The following is a 20,101-nucleotide window of genomic DNA, read 5'->3' as shown; positions in this document are numbered from 1 at the left end:
ACACCTCAGCGTGTGGCCCTCTAGGGACACCAAGTCCACTGCAAAAACACTGGTGTTAATTTAACACCAGCCTGGTATTTATATCGGTCCAAACCAGAGAGGTGTTGAAATAACACCGGTTTGGCTTTAGGCTAACACCAATTTGGCATTTAAGCAACACCAATTAGTGTTAAACCAATATCAGTATGATTCTTAACTCACCTGGTGTTGTTTCAACCCTTTTCTGGTGTGGACCGAAATAGATACCTGGCTGGTGTTAAATCAACATGTTTGTTTTTGCAGTCTGGTGTCAAATTTTGACACCCATATTTTATAGTGCATACACTGTAAGAACTACAGTGCTTAAAACAACATTTATCTGTGTTATAAGAGGAATGCACCCTCTGGTGTTATTACACCAAATACATGTACACCGTAGTGTCTACATAACAAACAGAATATGTTATAACACTGTTGGGTGTTGAACTCCGGGGTAGAACTACATTTAACACCTCAAATTCGACATCGGGTGTAAAATTCTTATTGCGGTACTATGTATACACTGCAGGTGTATTTTCAACACCACTGTTTTTCTAGTTTGGACAGAATGTTTTTATGAATGGGCCACACGTCCACCCATCTTCTAACATGCAGTGTATCTTTTGCTCAAGATAAGACAAGAAACAAAGCTATAATGAAAGAAAATAAGATCCTACACGTAAATAGCAAAGACACTCTATAAACACTCTATAAACACGCGTTAAATACATGTATATTGATATAACACAGGAAGCACTGAAAAAAATACAACATTCTCATCATTCTAAGACACTCAAAGAAATCACACAAATCTCTGGCAAGATCTAGGTAATAATGTTCACAATTAAAATACATGCTAAAGAACCAATACCTAACAAAGAAAACATAAATAGAGACACTGATTTTCCGTTTCAAAAAATGGTCTTTTCCGTTTCTGAACATCTGTAATTCTGTTTCAACTCGATCTAAAAATGGAAATTCCGTTTTGTCACTGAAAATGTACACAGCAAAAACGCGAATTCCATTTTGCAAAGGTGAATTCCATGAATTTTTACATGAAAAGTATAAGAACCGTTTTATTTACCGGTTAAACGGAAAATCACTGTCCCTACATGATTGATAGATGCTAAGATAGTTGGAGAGAGAAGGAGAGAGAGAGACAGACAGACAGAGAAATATATAGTGGGAGGGAGAAGGGGAAAGAGATAGAGAGAGCAGGAGAAAGAGAGAGAGATGACTATTACACACAACCAACCCAAACCTTTACTCTTTTATAACCATCGTAGCATTGCCTTGCGAACTAATAAAATGACACAGCTTTAAAAAAAAATAATTGAAACATATTTAACACTCGGAAGCCATCATAATATAGCTCATTATTGCTTTAAAATGAATTATTTGAGCAGCAAAATATTACAAATTATTATTTGGAAGATGGAAGTCCATATTAAATTAGATATTAAACAAATAAACTATTTGCAGTAATGGTAGTTTACAGTACGTTGATCGATTTGGAATAAAGAGTGCATGATAATAATAATAATAATAATAAACAGTTCTTGTATAGCGCATATCACGATTATGAATAATGTCTCTATGCGCTTCCAAAGGACTTGGATATTATTACCCCAGCTGTAGCTTGGCAGCCGTAATTACTAAGATTACAGCGCACACGCATTTCAAGGAATAAATTCCTGCCAGGTACCCATTCACCTCACCTGGGTTGAGTGCAGCACAATGTGGATAAATTTCTTGCCGAAGGAATTACGCCATGGCTGGGATTCGAACCCACAACCCTCTGTTTCAAAGTCCGGAGACTAATCCACTGGGCCACAACGCTCCACAACACCAGTAAATCCGTCTATTTCTGAAGTTCATTAAAAAGAAAAGAAATTACGGTGCTCAAAATGATATGGTTCTGAAAATAAAAACAGGAAAAAAATAAACAAGTGCTGGGCGTGACTGATCTCCCTAAATATTAAGTGCAGGCTTACTAGTGCGGACCAGGACCCCGTAACACAAAGGTTAGCAATTCATCGTACGCTTGATTTTCTTGAATAATTACACATTGCAGACCTGCCAACTTCTGGGAATGAGAAATTGTATTCTGTGATGAAAAAAAGTGTTTTTTTCCCCAAAAAAGTGTATTTCATAATAAAATGCGTGGCGCACTCGCTCATCGCGGCGCACGAGCTGCATGCAAGCTAAAATGTGCAGTGCTCTTGCAGATGAAAAAAAAACAACATTTAAACATACATATCTCACCCTGGTTTTAACAAAATGATTGAAAAAAAAACCAAGTTACCTGAAATTACATTGATCTAATAACCATATTTGTGTAATTTTTATGAAATAGAGACATATAGAGATGATTTTCTCAATAAATTACAATTTTTTTTTTTTTTTTTTAAACGTATTTCTTAAAGAAAAAACGTACTGCCGTATTTTGGTTGCAAAAACGTACTAAATATGCCAAAAACATACTGGTTGGCAGGTCTGACATTGCAGTCAATGCAATCAATCGTTAAAAAAATGTTCTACGATGAGAGCTATGCTTTGTTTTAGGAACCCCTAGACGTGGAAGATTTGTTGCCAAAGGGGAAACATCACCCAAATACATGTTAAAGATAAATGCCAGTTGTGGTAACGATATCAAAACGAGTTCGTACAGAATCCAATGAAATGACCACCAAAGTGTCTGTTTGTATGAATAAAAAATATGTGCCAAAGGATTCTAGAAGAAATTGTGTAATTGCTGAGAAATTAGCAAATAAGCACGGGATTCGGGTCAAGCGTTAATACACGTCAATACACTGTCCCATGTGCGCTTATCTGTGTTGGTGATCTTCAGTGTGAACATTTTTCAGCGTAAATTTCAAGATTTCACAAAGTTCAGTTTATGTAACTGTACCAGATCTAGATCCTCGATGATATAGTGACAATTAAGCCTGGTTTTACAGACTTTCTCGTGAAATCAGTGTTTACTGCAACTACTTTCATTTATCTTTCATTTCAGATGCAAAATCCATTCATTAATGCACAGTAAATTCACAGATTTAATACTTGACATGGCACTGTAATTTTTCTGTGCTCATAATAACAAAAAAACACAAAAAAAACCCAGGATATTATGACAAGGTCAGCCACAGTATTCAATTGTAAAATAATGTCACTAAATTTGGACATTTCATCATTTAAATCCTTTTTTGATCATTTCTCATTCTTCAAATTGGCAGATCATCCACTTTCGCTTCACTGCTACAATCAACTACACGTACATTGAATCAATTTTTTAATTTAGAATTTTGGTGTCCTGCACCTGTGTCTCTATATCTCACGTATTCCTATCTAGCGTTGCCAATATCAAAGCAGGGCATGAACATTAGGAGTACCTGTATTACAAAGATCACAATTCAATTTGACATAGGAGTTGCCAGTTTAATAAAAAAATGATGATGATTAATTTAAGTGATCTGTTAGTGTGTGCATCTCTGCTTATCAAATGTGTGAAAAACATGTACACAAGTCACTCTTAGCATTGCCAATTTTTAAAGTGTCACTCTTAGCATTGCCAATTTTCAAAGTGTGCATGATATTAGGAGTATTATCAATAACACAATTCAATATCAGAAAGGAGTTGCCAATTTGATAAAATGATCATGATTAATTTTCATGATCCATTAGAACACCTCTGTTGTCTAGATACATTTACATCATTGAAATAACCACTATTATTGTTGAAAATTTGAACAAGATTACATGAGGAGTAGTACAAGGATATCATTATAATTTGAGATAAGAGTTGCCGAATTGAAGTTGTAAGAAGAACATTATCCTAACCAGCTATGGCACCCTAATATAGAGAGAAGATGAGTTGACAAGAATAGCACTGAGAACGTTACCTATCATGATGATCGAATGAGAGATCATTGACCAGTCACAAGGTTTTGAAAGCGTCAACATGATCAGTCTTCTGCACATAGGTCCCTGCTCCTTGACCAACATAGCGCCTCTCCCTCTCTTAGGGTCATTGACCAACGTAAGCTACACCCATGAGACAGGAGGTCAGTCAGAAGTATTACCAATCATCGTTATGATCAGTCTTTTGTACATAGATTGTTGGGCCTCGATCAACTCGGCTTCTCTCTCTCTCAGGGTCATTGGACAATGTAGACTTAATCCATGAACAGAAGGCCAATCAAAAGTATTATCAATCATCTTCATGATCAGCCTTTTGTAAATAGATTGCTGTGCCTTGACCAACTATGTACATTTCACTCTCTCAGGGTCATCGACCAAGGCAAGTTTGCCCCATGAAACAGGAGATCAATGACAAGTATCATCACAATGAACAGTCCTCTGCACAAAGGTTGCCTGACTGACACAGCATCTCTCTCAGGGTGATTGGCCAAGGCAACCTTGACCTAAGACATAGTAGACAAATCACAAGTATTATCAATCGTCATCATGATCCAGAAGCCTCCTGTGTGGAGGTCGCCAGGCCTGACCAACTTACTCCTCCCACTCTCTCTCCAGGTCAATGACAATGCAAGCTTGACCCAAGACACAGAAGACCAATCACAAGTATTACCAACCGTCATCATGATCCAGAAGCCTCCTGTGTCGAGGTCGCCAGGCCTGGACAGCCTCGGCTTCCCTCTGTCTCTGGGGATCGTTGGCAGATTCCAGCTTGATCTTTGGCACATCATGACCCATGACCCTGACTGGTTGAGTGGCTGTGTTGCGGACATTGTAAGGACATCGTTTGAGGTGCTCAGCGATGGGAGGGTTGTCTTGGAAGCCCCAGGACTTGACCGGAGTGAAGGCCGTGCTAAAGTGCCACACCTGGACAAAATGGACAAGACAAAGTACAGTGAAACCTACATAAAGTGCACTCGAGGGAGCAAAGAAAAGCAATCTTACAAGGTGGTCTTGATGGACAGGTTTCTTTGACACATGCTTCCAAGGAAAAAAATATAAAGAAGAGCATATCAGGTTAAGCAAGGAGTCTTGGGGAAAGTCAATGAACTTTTGCTTCAATCGCAATGCACTACAACTCAATCTTAAAGCTGACTTGATTTTTCTTCGTTTCAAGTCAAGGAAATAACCGCTAAAGCATAATAATTTAAATATCAATGTTTTCTTGGATTATCTATCTTTATGCCAATAAGAATGACAGATTTTTGTTGGCCTTGCCAGAATACAAGTCTCACCTGAACATTGATTTCTGAAAATGGGAAGCTACAATGTATTGTCAAGAGTGACAGATCAGCTTACCTTCATGGTTGTGTCCCAGTGTCCTTTATGCTTCTCCCATTGCAGGACCACCATCCCACGTTCCTCAAGAAGACTACAGCAGACCTGTCTCAAGAGCTTCGAAGCCATTGCAAGGTGGTTGATTGTAAAACAGTCCAAGAACCTTAACAAGTAACGCAGCAGTTCAAACGGCAGTTGGCTGAGATAGTCAGTTCCCATGTCCTTCGACACTGACTCTGTATTATTAACCTTACTGTCGGACGTCATATCGACCTCTAATGCTTCTTGTGAGGAGTCCTCAGTACTGCTCTTATCCCGTTGCCCACCTTTGACCTCATGGGAAGTTCCTCTATCTGTATCATCGCTTTGGTCCATACTTGATACATCAGAGACATACTCTACACTTGATCCTCGGTCAACACAGAGCTCACTTTCCATTGAAACATCCTTTGGTTTGGCATTGATCCCATCTTGGAAGGCATTGCACTTAGATTTTGTACTGTTTTTGTGAAGGCTATCATTATTGCTATCAGCTTTATGAGCATCGCAGTTTGTCCTTTTATCATCACCATGTTCAGAACCCATATCTGTACATTCTGATGACTTTGAAGCTGCATCTGCATCAAGCTTAGGATATTTGTAGTGTTCTCCTTGATCCTCACCTTCCTGGGCGTCTCCGTCACCAGTCCGGCCATCAGGATTTCCAGATAGGCTGGTATCGGCGCAACTTCCTGAGACCTCCGGTTTCTCACGCTGGGATTCTTCAAGGCACAGACCAAAGCTTTCCAGATTCTCGCTGTGGATGATGTGAGCTCCTTGAGTTCCTGGGTAGAGACGCCGTTGTGAGTAGGTGCAGCCATAGGGGGCTAGCGGACACCGTTGCTCCATCCAACCGTTCAACCCGCCGTGGATATCACTGTGGACATTCTGGAAGTGGTAAGGATACTCATCCCGACGGAATTCCTAGAAATACCAGAGAAAATTTAGTGTTTCATTATCTTTAAGATTGATAGGTAGCAAAGGGGGAGTACATGTACATAGATCACACTCCATGAAACATAAATATATGTGGACTTCATTGGGTTCCTTCTTATCTACTGTTTTTTCCAGTAATTCACCAGTCTTGATCATCAACACTACAAGTTACTGTATGGTAAACATGGAGCAGTTAAGTTCTCTCTATTTCTTATCAAACAACATACCTGTGCACACAAGAATGTGTACATGGAATCTGGTTTGGCTTGGTATCGAGTAATAGACTCCAATGAGAGATCAAGACTCAACGACTGTTTGCTATCTAGTGACCCGTTTGACGATGAAGACAACCTGTGAATCTTGTTCGTTGATGATGACAGCGCTGGCGGCTGGATGATGATTGGCTTTGAATGGCCTCTGGTTGGCGCTGCGGAGACGTCACCGGTGGTGGACTGGGTGACGAAGACAGCTGGCGTCTGGACCTCGGATTCTTCGCTGGAGAATGTGGAGTTCAGCGACGACGGTCTGTCCGCCTAAAAAATTATTCAACAATCAAATTGCAATGAGGGGTGGGGCATACAGTAGCATCACAATGGGTCTGCTGTAGAAAGAGTTGCGATCAAACCAGACTCTAAAAATCACACGCAACTTCAATCTCAAGCAAAGTAAAGCGGAACTTGCGCTTGATAACTTCGACCTGAGTTTAACCCTAACTAGGCCGGGCTTTTTTGGCTGTTCTGTGGCCAGGGGGGTTGATTCAACCCCCCCCCCTGAGATCTCGGCCGCCGATCGCGCGAGCGCCGCAAAAATTTTCCAAAATAATGAGATTTTATTTCATATGAATTAATTATACTAATTTATGCATAAATCATACTTTTTGCTCTAATTCACTAAATAAAGCTCCTAGAATGCTAATTTTTGGTAAAAATATTCTTTGTAGCATTCTTAACAATGGCAATTGAAAAAAACTTTGGTTTGGAAATCAATTTCTTATGTATTTTATTGTTTTATGAATTTCTTATGTATTTCTTTGTTTTTCAACCTTTTGTTTTTCTTTGTTTTTTTCACCAGATTTATTGCACAACCTTATTGAAGCATAATTATGCTAAAATCAATTGCTTTCATCAGTTTAAAGTAAAAATTATCATATCTTTATGAATAAGATGAGAAAACTCAATTTGCATTGACTTTGTACACAAAATCACGTTTCGGAACAATTTTTGGTCTGACATGCACTTACAAAATGTTGCGTAATTTCAGAATCGCGTACCCGGGCGTCGTAAATTTGGTCTCAAAAGATGCGCGAGACTTAAAAGTATAAACTCTGCGAGTGGCGCGGTCAAAAAATTTCGCACGGCGGAATGATCGCAGAAAATGTTGAGGGGGGGGGTTGATTCAACCCCCCCCCGGCCATTTTAGGGCTCAAAGCAACTCTTTATGCAACATGCCCCACAAAATACCCATCAAGATTATATTCACTTGGTCTACTAGGAGATGGTATTATATGGTGTTATAGTTCTTGTTTATTGTAATTGTAGTTGGTCCAACATTAATAATAATAATAATATAGGATTCATATTGGGCACGTACAGTATCCACCTTGTTAGGGGCTCAAGCCGATATATTACCCCGGCTAAGCTAGTCTACCGATTCCGGTGCTCACAGCTTTTTGAGGAATTACTTCCTGCAGGTACCCGTTAATCTCACCTGGCTTGAGTGCAGCACAATGTGGGTAAATTTCTTGCTGAAGAAAAATATTATGCCATGGCTTGGGATCGAACCCACGTCCTTCAGATTGAAAGACCAATAAAAAACCAATAGATGACGCCCCCACATTCCCATTCTGGACCAAATTTGTCACCCATCATGCCCAGTGGAATCTAAATTATGTGCCATTATGTGCTATTACATCTGTGTGCCTCTGTGACTTCGCAAGAATTTTGAACAGTTTTCAAACTATAAAATTGACCATTCCTTTGGAAAAAAAAACACTTTTTTTTTTCTTGTGAGCAATAACTGACCAATCATTTATTTTAGAATACCCTTGTACATTTATAGTAGGGAAATAATTCTTTTTAATGTGATACACATTTATATATATACCACTTCATGATGTGAAATGAGAATATTAACAAGACATTGAGCTGGTCATATTTACCTCAGGTGGTCCCTCATGAAATACCCCATCCTCCCTCCCTTCACGATGGTCCAGTCCATTGGGGCACCCATCCCCCTCGTGGATGAATCCATTCTGGTGCTCAGGTAGGGGTGTCATAGCGTAATCGCCCACCGAGGGATCGTCTTCTTCATCCAAATCATAATTGTACGGATCATGGATGGCCGCTTTGGAAGCGATGACGCGGTCAAGCCGTTCCCTGCGCCGGGCGCAGTGGGAGCAATGGATGAAGGGGTCTTTGGGGAGAGGCAAAGGCTCCTGGGAGGTAGGTTCAGCAACGGTGCCGTTGCTTTCGTGATTTTTTCGGTAAAGCTCGTTGCATATGCTGCGTTGCAGACCGGGCGGGGTCCGAGCTCTCTGCCGATCGGCTGCTTCCTTCTCATCCTGCATAACCTGAATATTTGAAAACGAATTTTAAAAAATACATAAAGATGTGAAACATCTCTGGAAGTCTTGTGTACTTTATGCAATACAATGCATCAGGACTGTTGACTTTCATAGAGATCTTGAAATATCAAATATTTTCTTTTTTATAAATTCTCTTTTGAGTACATAATATAAGAATCCATGGCATGACCCAAAAAAAAAAAATAATTTCATAACTAGGTGCTTCAATCCCAGGAGACTTTGGAATTTGCCATGCTTGGTTTCCTCATTGCTCAGCAAATGAAAATTTTCTAAAAGAATCATTTGGCACAACTGAAAGGACCGCAGAACTGGCCTTTGGTTTTCTAAAACCATACAAAATCACCTGATTGTGATTTCTTCTATGTCCAGCCCACCCCAACCCCCACGTTCGAAACTGTTCCCCTGAATTGTGTGGTGATTATATTGGATCCTGTTGTAACTCATTTTGAAATTGCTATCATAACCAGCATTTTATATTTAAAGAAGTATTAACCTGAAGTAAATTGACAAGCTCCCTCTGCTCCTCTTCCGAATCTGGAACGTCGTTCGTGTGCTGCGCCGACAGGGGCACCGCAGGATGACGACGATTGAGGGCGTTGGTTAGGATCTGACGGGTGCGTTTTGATGCCTTCATAGACTTTGTCAACATGCGTTGATCCCGAAGCGCCAGAGCTATGTCCAGCTGATTGTAGTTATCAGGTACTACCTGTAAAGGGGTATAATGGGGAAATACATATAGATATTGGTATTCTACACCATTACCCAACATGCCTGACTTCACTGACATAACAGAAAGGTTATATGTCTAATGGGGAAGTTCCCCCTAATAATAAGTTGAATTGAATTGAATTTATTTTCATACTTCACAAGATAACAAAATAATAACATAATACAGAAAAACATTTTATTACATACAAAATACAAAATACAAAAGATAATGGCAGTAAATAAAGTGAAATATGAAGGAACCTGCATAAAAAGCAGAGCATGTAATGTCTGCAGGTTGATTTTTAATAAAAAAATAATAATAAGAGAAAAATTTTGAAGTTTTGATAAAATCCGTCAGAGTATGAGAGAATGGACAGAGTTATCACAGAAGAACAGCTCCTCTATATATACGTATTGTGTGATGTAAATTTTTATAGAATATCATTTTATTAAAAATAAAAAAAAGGAAAAAAAATAAAGTACATAAAGTACATGTATTTTTAAGAAAAATATTTTAATTTACCATGTTCCATTAAGCTGCTCACATATGATATCACAAACTTAAAAAAGAAAATAAAAAAAAACTCTTCATTCGATGGATGGCATGGCAACAGGATATAAAACAATGGGCTACTTGTAGTGATAAAGGCCTGGGTCCTTAACTCCGGTTTGCGTTCTTATAATTTTTGTACTGATTTTTAGACCATGGTTAAAGGCCAGTCCCACTGCACTTATGGATGCAGAGAGGATGCAAAACGGAAAAGAATATTGCCATCCGTTGGAAAACTTTATGTATCCGTTGGGTACTCTTTGCATACGTGTTTCATGCACTCTTTAGATCCATCAAGCATCCGTCCACTGTGATTTCATTGTTCATTGTCTGGAGTGGATGAAAACAGATGGAGCCACCCCAAAATTTTGCTTGTCCGCTGTAGCTGTTATGAATACGTTTTGTGTCTGTCGGCCAGTGGGACCAGGCATTTAACTAATCGTGACTTCAAATATGGGCCAGATTCTATTAAAACCATTGCTTCCGGAATACAATAAAATTTAGCAAGCGGCATGGACGTACCTGTAGCGGTTGTTGGGGCTGTCTTTCGCTTGCGTAAACAGGCCACCTATTCCATTCCATAGTACAATTAACCACACTGGCTGGACACACCTCCAGATGGCGACATATATGACGTCTTTGGATCTCCACTGGGCAGCCATATATAGCGTTCACACACTGAGTCTAAGAGTGGGGGAAAAAAACGATTAAGTACATACAGTACATGTATCATTGTAGTATGTTGAACTCTTGCTGGAGTGCTCCTCAAGAAGTGGAGATAGTAAAATCTACAAGTACATAGGTCTTTCCATGAAGTTGGGGCATTTTAATAGTAAATTAAACACTAATTAGTACCGGTATACATTTATTATTGTAGGCTTTACATTTGTATCAAGACTACATTTGTCAGGAAATTTTGTGACTGATAGTGTAGCTGGTACCGTAAAACTTACCTTTGTGTATGGGCAGAGTAGACGATGTTCTTCCTCCTTGCATCGATGGAACCTTGCGCCACAATCGACCTCACAGTTGATGAGAGAACAAGCATTGCCGGGCTGCGGGGAGACCTGGCAGTCACGGTTGTAGCAGCTATCGCAGTGACTGTGGGGAAGGTCCGGTTCTACCTCCACCACCATACCTAGATTGAATATACACAAGACAGTGAAGAATAACTCAATTGTAACATTACTAGGACAGTATTTGAACTGAATTATTATTCTATTAAAAGCACTGTTTGAAGACATTGAAATCTGTAAGATATTTCCTATTTTTGAGCAAGCACCATGAGCGCCCACCTGAGGCGGATACCAGCGCTATAAGAACCCATCATCATCGTCATCAAGGCATTTTATTTTGTCTTCGCATCAAAATCACAAAGATATTTGCTTTCGACTGGTATAATAGCAGGACATTCAAGCAAAAAGAGAAAGAAACAAATAAAATATAGAGATCAAGAAGACATGGATAGTACATTGACGAATCATGTTGTCTTCATAGTCATGCAAAATTCTTTCAAGATTCCCCCTTTCTTTACGATACAAAAGTGAACCATTTTATTGAATATTTATCACTGTAAGTTGTATTTGTATTGCTCTAACTTATTAAATGTAGGATAAATATACCAGGTACATGTATAGATAATTATTCATCCTCTGTAGGCTCGGTAGTAAGTACTGGCAATATTACTATTTTGCCAGTCCAACCTCGGACACATTCCTGCTATACTATAATACTCAAAGCCTGGTATATTTGTATATTATTATTTAAAAAGATAAAATGGTACAAAATCAATCTAAACATACATGTTCTTCCCTCATTTCACAAAATAGGTTTCCACTCAGATGGAAGAGGTTATCAAGGGGTACTACCCACAGAATACCGTACGCAGGATTCTTGAAAAATTACACTTCAAGACATTTAGCAATATTTGCCAAAAGCATGCACCAATAGACCTTTGTATGAAGTGAATTATATGGCTGGAACTGAGCCAAATATGAAACTGCATTACATACATGTTCCATGATATATCCCCTCCTCATCCATAAACCTTTTTCTTTGTGAATTTCTGCCAATGGCTAGTACCAGACCTGCCAACCTCTGGGGATGAAAAACTGTATTCTGTGAAAAAAAAACCTGTATTTTCCCCCCCCAAAAGTGTATTTCATAATAAAATGCTTGGCGCACTCGCTCATCGCGGCGCTCAAGCTGCATGCAAGCTAAAATTCGCACTGCTCTTGCAGATGAAAAAAACAAACATTTAAAACATGTGTATATCTTCACCCTGGTTTTAACAAAATGATTGAAAAAAAACAAGTTACCTGAAATTACATTGATCTTATAACCATATTTGGGTACGTTTTATGAAATAGAGACATACAGAGATTATTTTTCTCAATAAATTACGATTTTTTATATTTTTTTATACAAAAAACATATTTTTCAAAGAAAAAACGTACTGCTGTATTTAGGTTGCAAAAACGTACTAAATACGGCTAAAACGTACTGGTTGGCAGGTCTGTAGTACATGTGCATGTACATGTACTGTATTATACACAGTTGTAGCAATGGTCACAATGGTCAGAATCTTCCAGGGAGAGATACTAAGGGTCAGTCCCAGATGTACATTTAAATGTAATAAAACCTGATGATACGCTGACACATTGCCCAGCCATAATGCATGGCTGATGGCTGGACCACATTACTACATGTACATGTATAGGGTGTCATTTGCCACCTCATTCATCAAGCTACATTTTAATTCACTGAAAAGTTTAAATAAAATTAATTGTATTATGAAATGGCATAAGGAGAATATGATGACATTGAAAGAAGACATCATTTTCGATTTTGAGTCATTGTTTCTGTTTCTGGTACATCTAACTCCCGTAGGAACTCGGCAGGACAGCATTTTGCTGGTAAATGCCCAGCTGGTATATATTACCAATTATCTAGGAAACATTTTACGTCTAGGTTAATCCGTCATAGTGGCTGACCTTATAGACGACAGATATCACTCTCAGGCCTTTTATCAAAGTGGAGACAATGGCAGAGTTGGGATTCGTACTCACAACCTTGCGATTATGAGTCCAATGCTCTAACCACTGGACCACAGTAAAAGGTAAAAATTACTCCAACAACTTGGTTAATCTTTAAGATGAATTTAATATTGGTCTATCTTCCAAACACTGTATGCGGTACGCCTATTGTGAGTATTGTGACTCACTGGGACAGTCTCAAACCAAGTGATCAAATCAGCTCACTGTTCAAACAAAGTCTTAGGGGCTCTAGATGAGTAAACAATGCTCTGGGTGAATAAAGAAAATCTAAAATGATCATGGTAACACATATTTAAGGTATATATGTATTTTGCATATTTTCCCATTTGATCAATGAGTATCGATTTAAATTTATCTATGATAAATATACATTGTACTTTGTTTATATGTCTATATTGATATTTGTTCGTAGTACACATTTATTTTTACCTTGTTACTGATGATTTTGTTTGAAATGTAAACTTTTGCAATTCGGCTTTTGCCGAAATGAAAGTATTTTTAATAAACCATGTTGAATTGAATTGAACTAGGCCTGGGGGGGGGAATTACTATTTCAAAGCCTTCTTTTTCGTCTGGATTACACAAAAATATGAATTCCATAGTTGTATCATCTTCTTCAATTTTGTTCTCTATAATTGCCAAACTTTTTGTACTAAAAGATGATGAGACGTCACTTGTTAACTTTTCCATGTCTGTTTTAAAACTGATTGTCCGGACACACAACAACTGGGTAAACATACATGTACGTATCATCACTGCTAATGTAAGTGAGAAGCAGTTTTCACAGAACAATGACACGAAAGAAAACAAATTTTGGCTATAAAGTTGAATCAAAGGGTTGAGAATTAATTCATACCCTCAATATCCGTTCCTTTTTTATTTTAATTTTTTAATTTTTTTTTGTTTTTGATATGATTTCTAATTTCACTTTTGTTTGTATATTTTGTATGTTCTACATTGTAAAGCGCTTTGATATGGATTTCATGAAAAGCGCTATTAAGTTATTATTATTATCATTCTCCCTCCTCTTCCTCTTTTCTTGTTCTTTGACCTTCTTCGTAATTTCAAAATCTTCTTCCTCTTCCTTTACTTCACTCATTCTATTTTTCCCCTTTTTTTTGCGCTCTTTGTCATTACTAGTATATCATAAAGGGAAAAATTAGCTGTAGTTACCCCTGTGAATATTCATCCCATGCAATGCATCCATGAAAATGAGCCCTATCTCATATTATGAATAGACCTAAATGCACACGTATGTATATTATGTCAATCCCATGCATGCATGACATCATTATCATGTGGCCTGTCCACCATGTCCATGAAAACAACTTTTGCCAAATGCCAAATGGTGGCAGCTGGGTGCAATGCACTGACTTCAGATTCTTTAATTTAAAGGGATGCTCTGGGCTGAGAATAATAGGATTTAAACAGATATTAAAGAAAAATCAGACAAACAAAACACTAAAAATTTGATCAAAATGAGACAAGGAATAACAAAGTTATGGCACTTTAAAGACTTGCATTATTCTGGTGAAACAGTTCCTGGCATGTCTTCGTGAATATTCGATGAGCAAATTGATGATGTCATATCCCCACTTGTTCTTTTGCATTCTATTACCATATGAAATTAGGTTTATTCAAATTTGTTCTCCCAAGAACTGAAAAACATGGATTGACAATTGATTTAGTGCATTAGATATTAATTGCTGCAACCGGGGTAATAATATATCTGTAAAGCGCTTAGACACGTCGTTCCGATGTATTAAGCGCTATATAAAAAACGGATTATTATTATATTATTATTTCAATATATTAGGAAACACATTATTCACACATAAAAAGTATTAAAAAATGAAACAATTATGATTTCATGTAATAACATACATGTAAGAAAAACGAAAGTGGGGATGTGACATCATCAGCCCACCTAATGAATATTCATGATGACATGCATATACACCTGTAACTATTTTCACAAAATATTGCTAAACTTTAAAATTCAATAACATCGTTATTGGTTATCCAATTTTGATGAAATTTTCAGCATTTGGCTCAGTGCATTTTACTCTATCTACATGTATTTAGATTTTTTTAAATTCAGCCCGGGACTACATGTATCCCTTTTAATAATGATAATCATATGGCAACCTTTGCGAATACATCAGCCTCGTTTTTGCTTCGTTAAGTCGTCATTCCAGTTGGTTTTGAAGTCTGAACATACTTTTTAAGGTCAATCCAAGGAGTTTGAATGGATGGAGTACCCCTTTAATATCAATCACTAGATCTAGATTCTACCCAACTAGCTTTTATATATTAGTGAGACAGCTAGCGGTGGCCGGTGGTGTACAGATGGAAGAGCTAGGGGTTGCCCCCCACCCCCCATTTTTCATGACCAAGATTCAAGAAACTATAAAGGAAAGAAAGAGAAAGAGGTGTCTAGATATTATTTGCTGAATATTTTGTCAAATCGATCATCACAAAATTTGATTTTCGTAATAAGAAATGTCAATTTTGGCTCTTGCTTGGCTTGTTCGCAACTTTTTATAATTCAAATTTTGCCTGATACGCATAGATCAGCGCTAATGCAGTTTCGCACCGGCCGACTTCGAGCAAATTTCCCACCAGTAGGCCGTACATGTAGGTCTACATGTACATGAATTGTTCCTGAATGTCATATGTACATGTAGCAAGTTCCTCAATCACATTTCAAGGTCAATATGCCCACCAATTTTTCGAATATCAGGATCAGGAACGGCTGTATTTCCGCTTCGATCTCGATTTGATTAAAACTGAAGTATTTTCCTATAAAGGAAAGAAAGAGAAAGAGAGAAGCTGAATATTTTGTCAAATCCATCATCACAAAATTTTATTTTCGTAATAAAAAATTTCAATTTTGGCTCTTGCTTGGCTTGTTCGCAACTTTTTATTTTCAAGCATAGATCAGCGCTAATGCAGTTTCGCACCGGCCGACTTCGAGCAAATTTACCACCAGTAATCTAACGTTACAGCGCCCTACCTAGACCAAAAGCTTTGGTCTCCGTTTTATTGGTTGTTCTGCTAGTGCTAAACTCTGTTGGCTCCACTCACCAATTACAGAGACCGAAGTTCTAACTCGATCTGTACAGGGACTCAATGGCCATATATTTAAGTTCGGATAAACCAGGGAAGTGGGAGTTGCGCGACAGCCGAAGTAAGTCACTGTTTATTCCCCTTTTCAGTTTATTTTTTCCCGTTTTATTGCATGTTAGGCCAAAACGGAATAATAATCTTTATTTTGGCCCAGTTCTTTTTACATATTTTTATGAAATAACCACAAAAATTGATGAGCCCCATCAGGGGATTTTGCATTGTTTACCCCCTAATGACGGCTGCACGATAGCGAGCCGTCTGTGTACAAGGAGAAATAAAAATAAAATAAAACTTTAAAAAACTCCTCGAAACGGACGGCTGCCAGCTTTCTACGCCCTACCTAACCCAGGGTGCTCCGGCCCGCACTCGTCCGTGTAATAATAACTAATATTACTTATTAGGCAGACATGGGAACTCTCCAAAATGGGGTAGATGGGGTCACAATACTAAATAGCACTCCAAATAAAAGGGGAAAATATAAATTATGCTCTTAGTCTTACCTCGATTATATGGACCTCTATTATGTCGTATTCATTCACGGTATCGATCGGCCATTTTGTTTTCATTAAATTTCAATTTTGAAACAAGGAGAACGAACGAGACAGAACTTTTCCTTTTTTTGAGGGTCCAGTTTGTGCCTCGATGTCAGGATTCTGTGTCACAATAGACCTTCGTCCATAATCGAGGTAAGTGCATAATTTACTTTTTCCCCTTTTAATTTTATTTGGGGTGCTATTCATTGCGACCCCATCATGCCCATGCCCTGGCATGGGCTTCACTCCGACCCGCGAACTCCCTGGGTTATGCCCAGGGACCTGAGAAGCGGGGGTGCTGGGGGTGCTGAAGCACCCCCAGAAATTATCATGGGGGTGCTGCATGTATTATTTTCCATAGGCAGCACCCCCACGAAATCAGGTTCCCTCTGTATTTTTTTAAATATGTTATAATGTACATAATTATCACATCCGACAATCGCAAATCATTTACATAGTCTTTCACATATTCCAATAACATCCCTCCTATAACGCGACTCAATCAAGCTCCAGCGGGGCAGCACTCCGATACAGACGTGGTCGCGCGCAATACGTGGTAACCAACACACTCTTCGATAGCAGGGAGGGACATGGGTGTGGTTGGACCATCGAGATTAGTATATATCTCTATGGGTTGGACTTGAAACTTCCAGGTTTTATGTCGAATCAAGTGAGCGCGCGCCCGACCGCCCGTGTATTGTACACAAAAATTACAAGTCAGACAATAGAAATCAAATTTCACAGTCTTTTTCGCCCTGCCCCATGGCCCTGGGGGCTGGGAACCAGGGATGCTGGGGGTGAAGCACCCCCAAAATTTGGGGGTGCTGCGTGTTTTATTTTCCATAAGCAGCGCACCTCCTGGAAATTTAGTGGTAGGTATGATAAATGACAGAAATGTAATGAAAATGAACGACGTTTTGTAGAACCCCCGCCCCCCCCCCCCCCTCAGAATTTTCCGACACATTACTTGAAATAGTGTTTAAATTCACCCTCTTTCAGATCGGAATATCAAATATTTTCTGCTCGCGCTTCGCGCTCGCATTATTGATTTTTATAGTAAAAAAATGTGTTTGGAATGCCCAGATACTAGGTCTAACTCTAAACACGCGCATGCATGTTTATTCAGATACGCAGCTTGATGGGGGGGGGGGGGGGGGGTACTCCGGGCTGAAAATATTTATATCATATACATTTTATCAAAATAAATAAATTTTATCAAAATCTGATAACGATTAGTTAAGTTATTTAATTCTAAAGTTTAACAATATTTTATGAAAATGGTGATATGCATGTCGTCATGAATATTTAATAGATGGACTGATGCTGTCACATCCCCACTATCCTGTTTCTTGTATTACTACATGGAATCAAAATTGTTTCATTTTTTTCATACCAGAGTGAATGATTATGTCTCTCTTATAATGAAATAAGTTGCAGCAAAGAATATCTAATGGACTAAATCAGTTGTCAATTCAACTGTTCTGGTTCTTGAAAGGAAAATATTGAATAAACCTAATTTTACATAATAAAATACAAAAGAACAAGTGGGGATATGACATCATCATTTTGCTCATTGAATATTAATGATGACATGTCTAAAACTGTTTCTCTGGAATAATACTAATCTTTGAAATGCAATAACTGTGAGATTCCTTGTCTGATTTTGATCAAATATTTATTCTTATGTTCGTCTGAGTTTTCTTTATCTGTTCAAACCATTTTACATTCAGTGTGGAGTTTCAGATCTGAATATCAAAAATTTTCTGCTCGCGCTTCGCGCTCACATTATTTTTTTAAATTTAAGAATATATCCAATTACCCATCATTTTCTTGATTTACAAAACATGAATAGAATGTCCCGTTTTCAGGTCTGAAATCTCAATTTTGTTTCCGCTCGCGCTTTGCGCTCGCATCAATTGTATAGTTATATACCTATCCTGTTCATGATTAGAAATGTGCAAAAGATGTCTCGTTTTTAGGTTTGAAATCTCATTTTTATTTCCGCTCGCGCTTCGCGCTCGCAGCAATTGTATAGTTTTATAGCTATCCTCATCATGATTAGAAAAGTGCTTAGAATCTCTCAGGGTTTTTTTGTCTGAAATCTCAATTTTGTTTCCGCTCGCGCTTCGCGCTCGCATAAATTATATAGTTATATACCTATCCTGTTCATAATTACAAAACGTGCTTAGAATGTCCAGTATTTAGGTCGGAATGTCAAATTTTTCAGCTCGTGCTTCGCGCTCACAATTATTATTTATTACATACGCATATTGGACCACAAAAATTGCTCAAAATGTTCAATTTTCAGGACAAAATACATAAAATTTCCACAAAAAATAGCTCGCGCTTAGCGCTCGAATTATCTAATTATATATTCATGTTCTTTTACAAGAAGAAAGCTAAGAAGTGACTGTCATATATATGTATATATATATATATGTGTGTGTGTGTGTGTGTGTGTAATTATGGAAAACTCAATTGTGTCTGTCCCCCCCCCCCCCCCCCCCCCCCCCGCCTTTGAGGAGAGATTTCAGCACCCCCACTGAAAAAATCGTTCCCAGGTCCCTGGTTATGCCCTACCTCTAGCATGTCTAGGCTCTACCTCAACATAATTTTTGGCTCACTACGCCACTGACTGCCAGCATGTACTGAAACTTAAAGCAATTAAGGCTGCATCATCATCCTTCAGAAGGCGTCACTCGCTCACTCGGCCTCGGCCTCGGCAGCTCTGCTCACTGCCCAGCTGATCCCCGACGGACTGGGCGCCACTCCGAGAACATTGAACATCATTGATGAATGAATGAATGACAAAGCACTAAGCTAAACACAGACACGCTCGCACAAAAAGGCATCGGTAATAATGGAATTATACTCACTTTCCGCTTGCCTTCCGGGGTGAACTTATATTCAATATGCTTGACAGAATCAGGGTAACTGATGCATTTCAACTTGATAATCGCAAAATAATGGATTTCGATTCACTTTTCCTTTGTTTTGACTCGCTGCCGTGCCAAATACTTCGGATGTTTCTCCCTTTATTTACCTTTTACGGACTTGAGGGTCAAAGGTCAACGATAGCTACTACACTGGACGTTATCAGTGCGATCGATTGCGGCTTAACCTTTGCGAGGGGGGGGGGGGGCGCATGGTCCCCTAAACTTCTGGTTTTATGTTTTTATTGTCTTCTCTCAAATCAGATACATTGACAATATAAGTCTCATAAAGCAAATTCTACAATCATTTCAAACAAGCATAGTAAATAACATAATTGTACAACGTACGGTACGTACGA

The 20,101-nt window shown here is 38.5% G+C and overlaps 1 protein-coding gene across 2 annotated transcripts; it reads right to left on the bottom strand.

Moving 5' to 3' along the window:
* Nucleotides 1-2,427: 2,427 nt before the first annotated feature.
* LOC129263906 (uncharacterized) lies at nucleotides 2,428-19,865 on the bottom strand. 2 transcript variants are annotated; one of them, XM_054901823.2, is made up of 8 exons: nucleotides 19,686-19,865; nucleotides 11,045-11,229; nucleotides 10,614-10,775; nucleotides 9,327-9,539; nucleotides 8,408-8,818; nucleotides 6,477-6,782; nucleotides 5,296-6,237; nucleotides 2,428-4,863 (listed from the first exon to the last, which is right to left on the bottom strand). In XM_054901823.2, the coding sequence occupies exons 2-8, from the start codon at nucleotides 11,225-11,227 to the stop codon at nucleotides 4,606-4,608; spliced, it is 2,475 nt and encodes an 824-aa protein (XP_054757798.2). In that variant the 5' UTR covers nucleotides 11,228-11,229; nucleotides 19,686-19,865; the 3' UTR covers nucleotides 2,428-4,605. The 2 variants fall into 2 exon arrangements, with proteins under 2 accessions (XP_054757798.2, XP_063956787.1); XM_064100717.1 differs by lacking the exon at nucleotides 19,686-19,865 and adding an exon at nucleotides 19,390-19,437.
* Nucleotides 19,866-20,101: the final 236 nt, after the last annotated feature.

This window comes from Lytechinus pictus, chromosome 6 (genome assembly GCF_037042905.1).
Source record: "Lytechinus pictus isolate F3 Inbred chromosome 6, Lp3.0, whole genome shotgun sequence".
NCBI classification, from domain to species: domain Eukaryota; kingdom Metazoa; phylum Echinodermata; class Echinoidea; order Temnopleuroida; family Toxopneustidae; genus Lytechinus; species Lytechinus pictus.
Note: the sequence above shows the minus strand (reverse complement) of the source record. Positions and strands in the feature narration are given on the sequence as shown.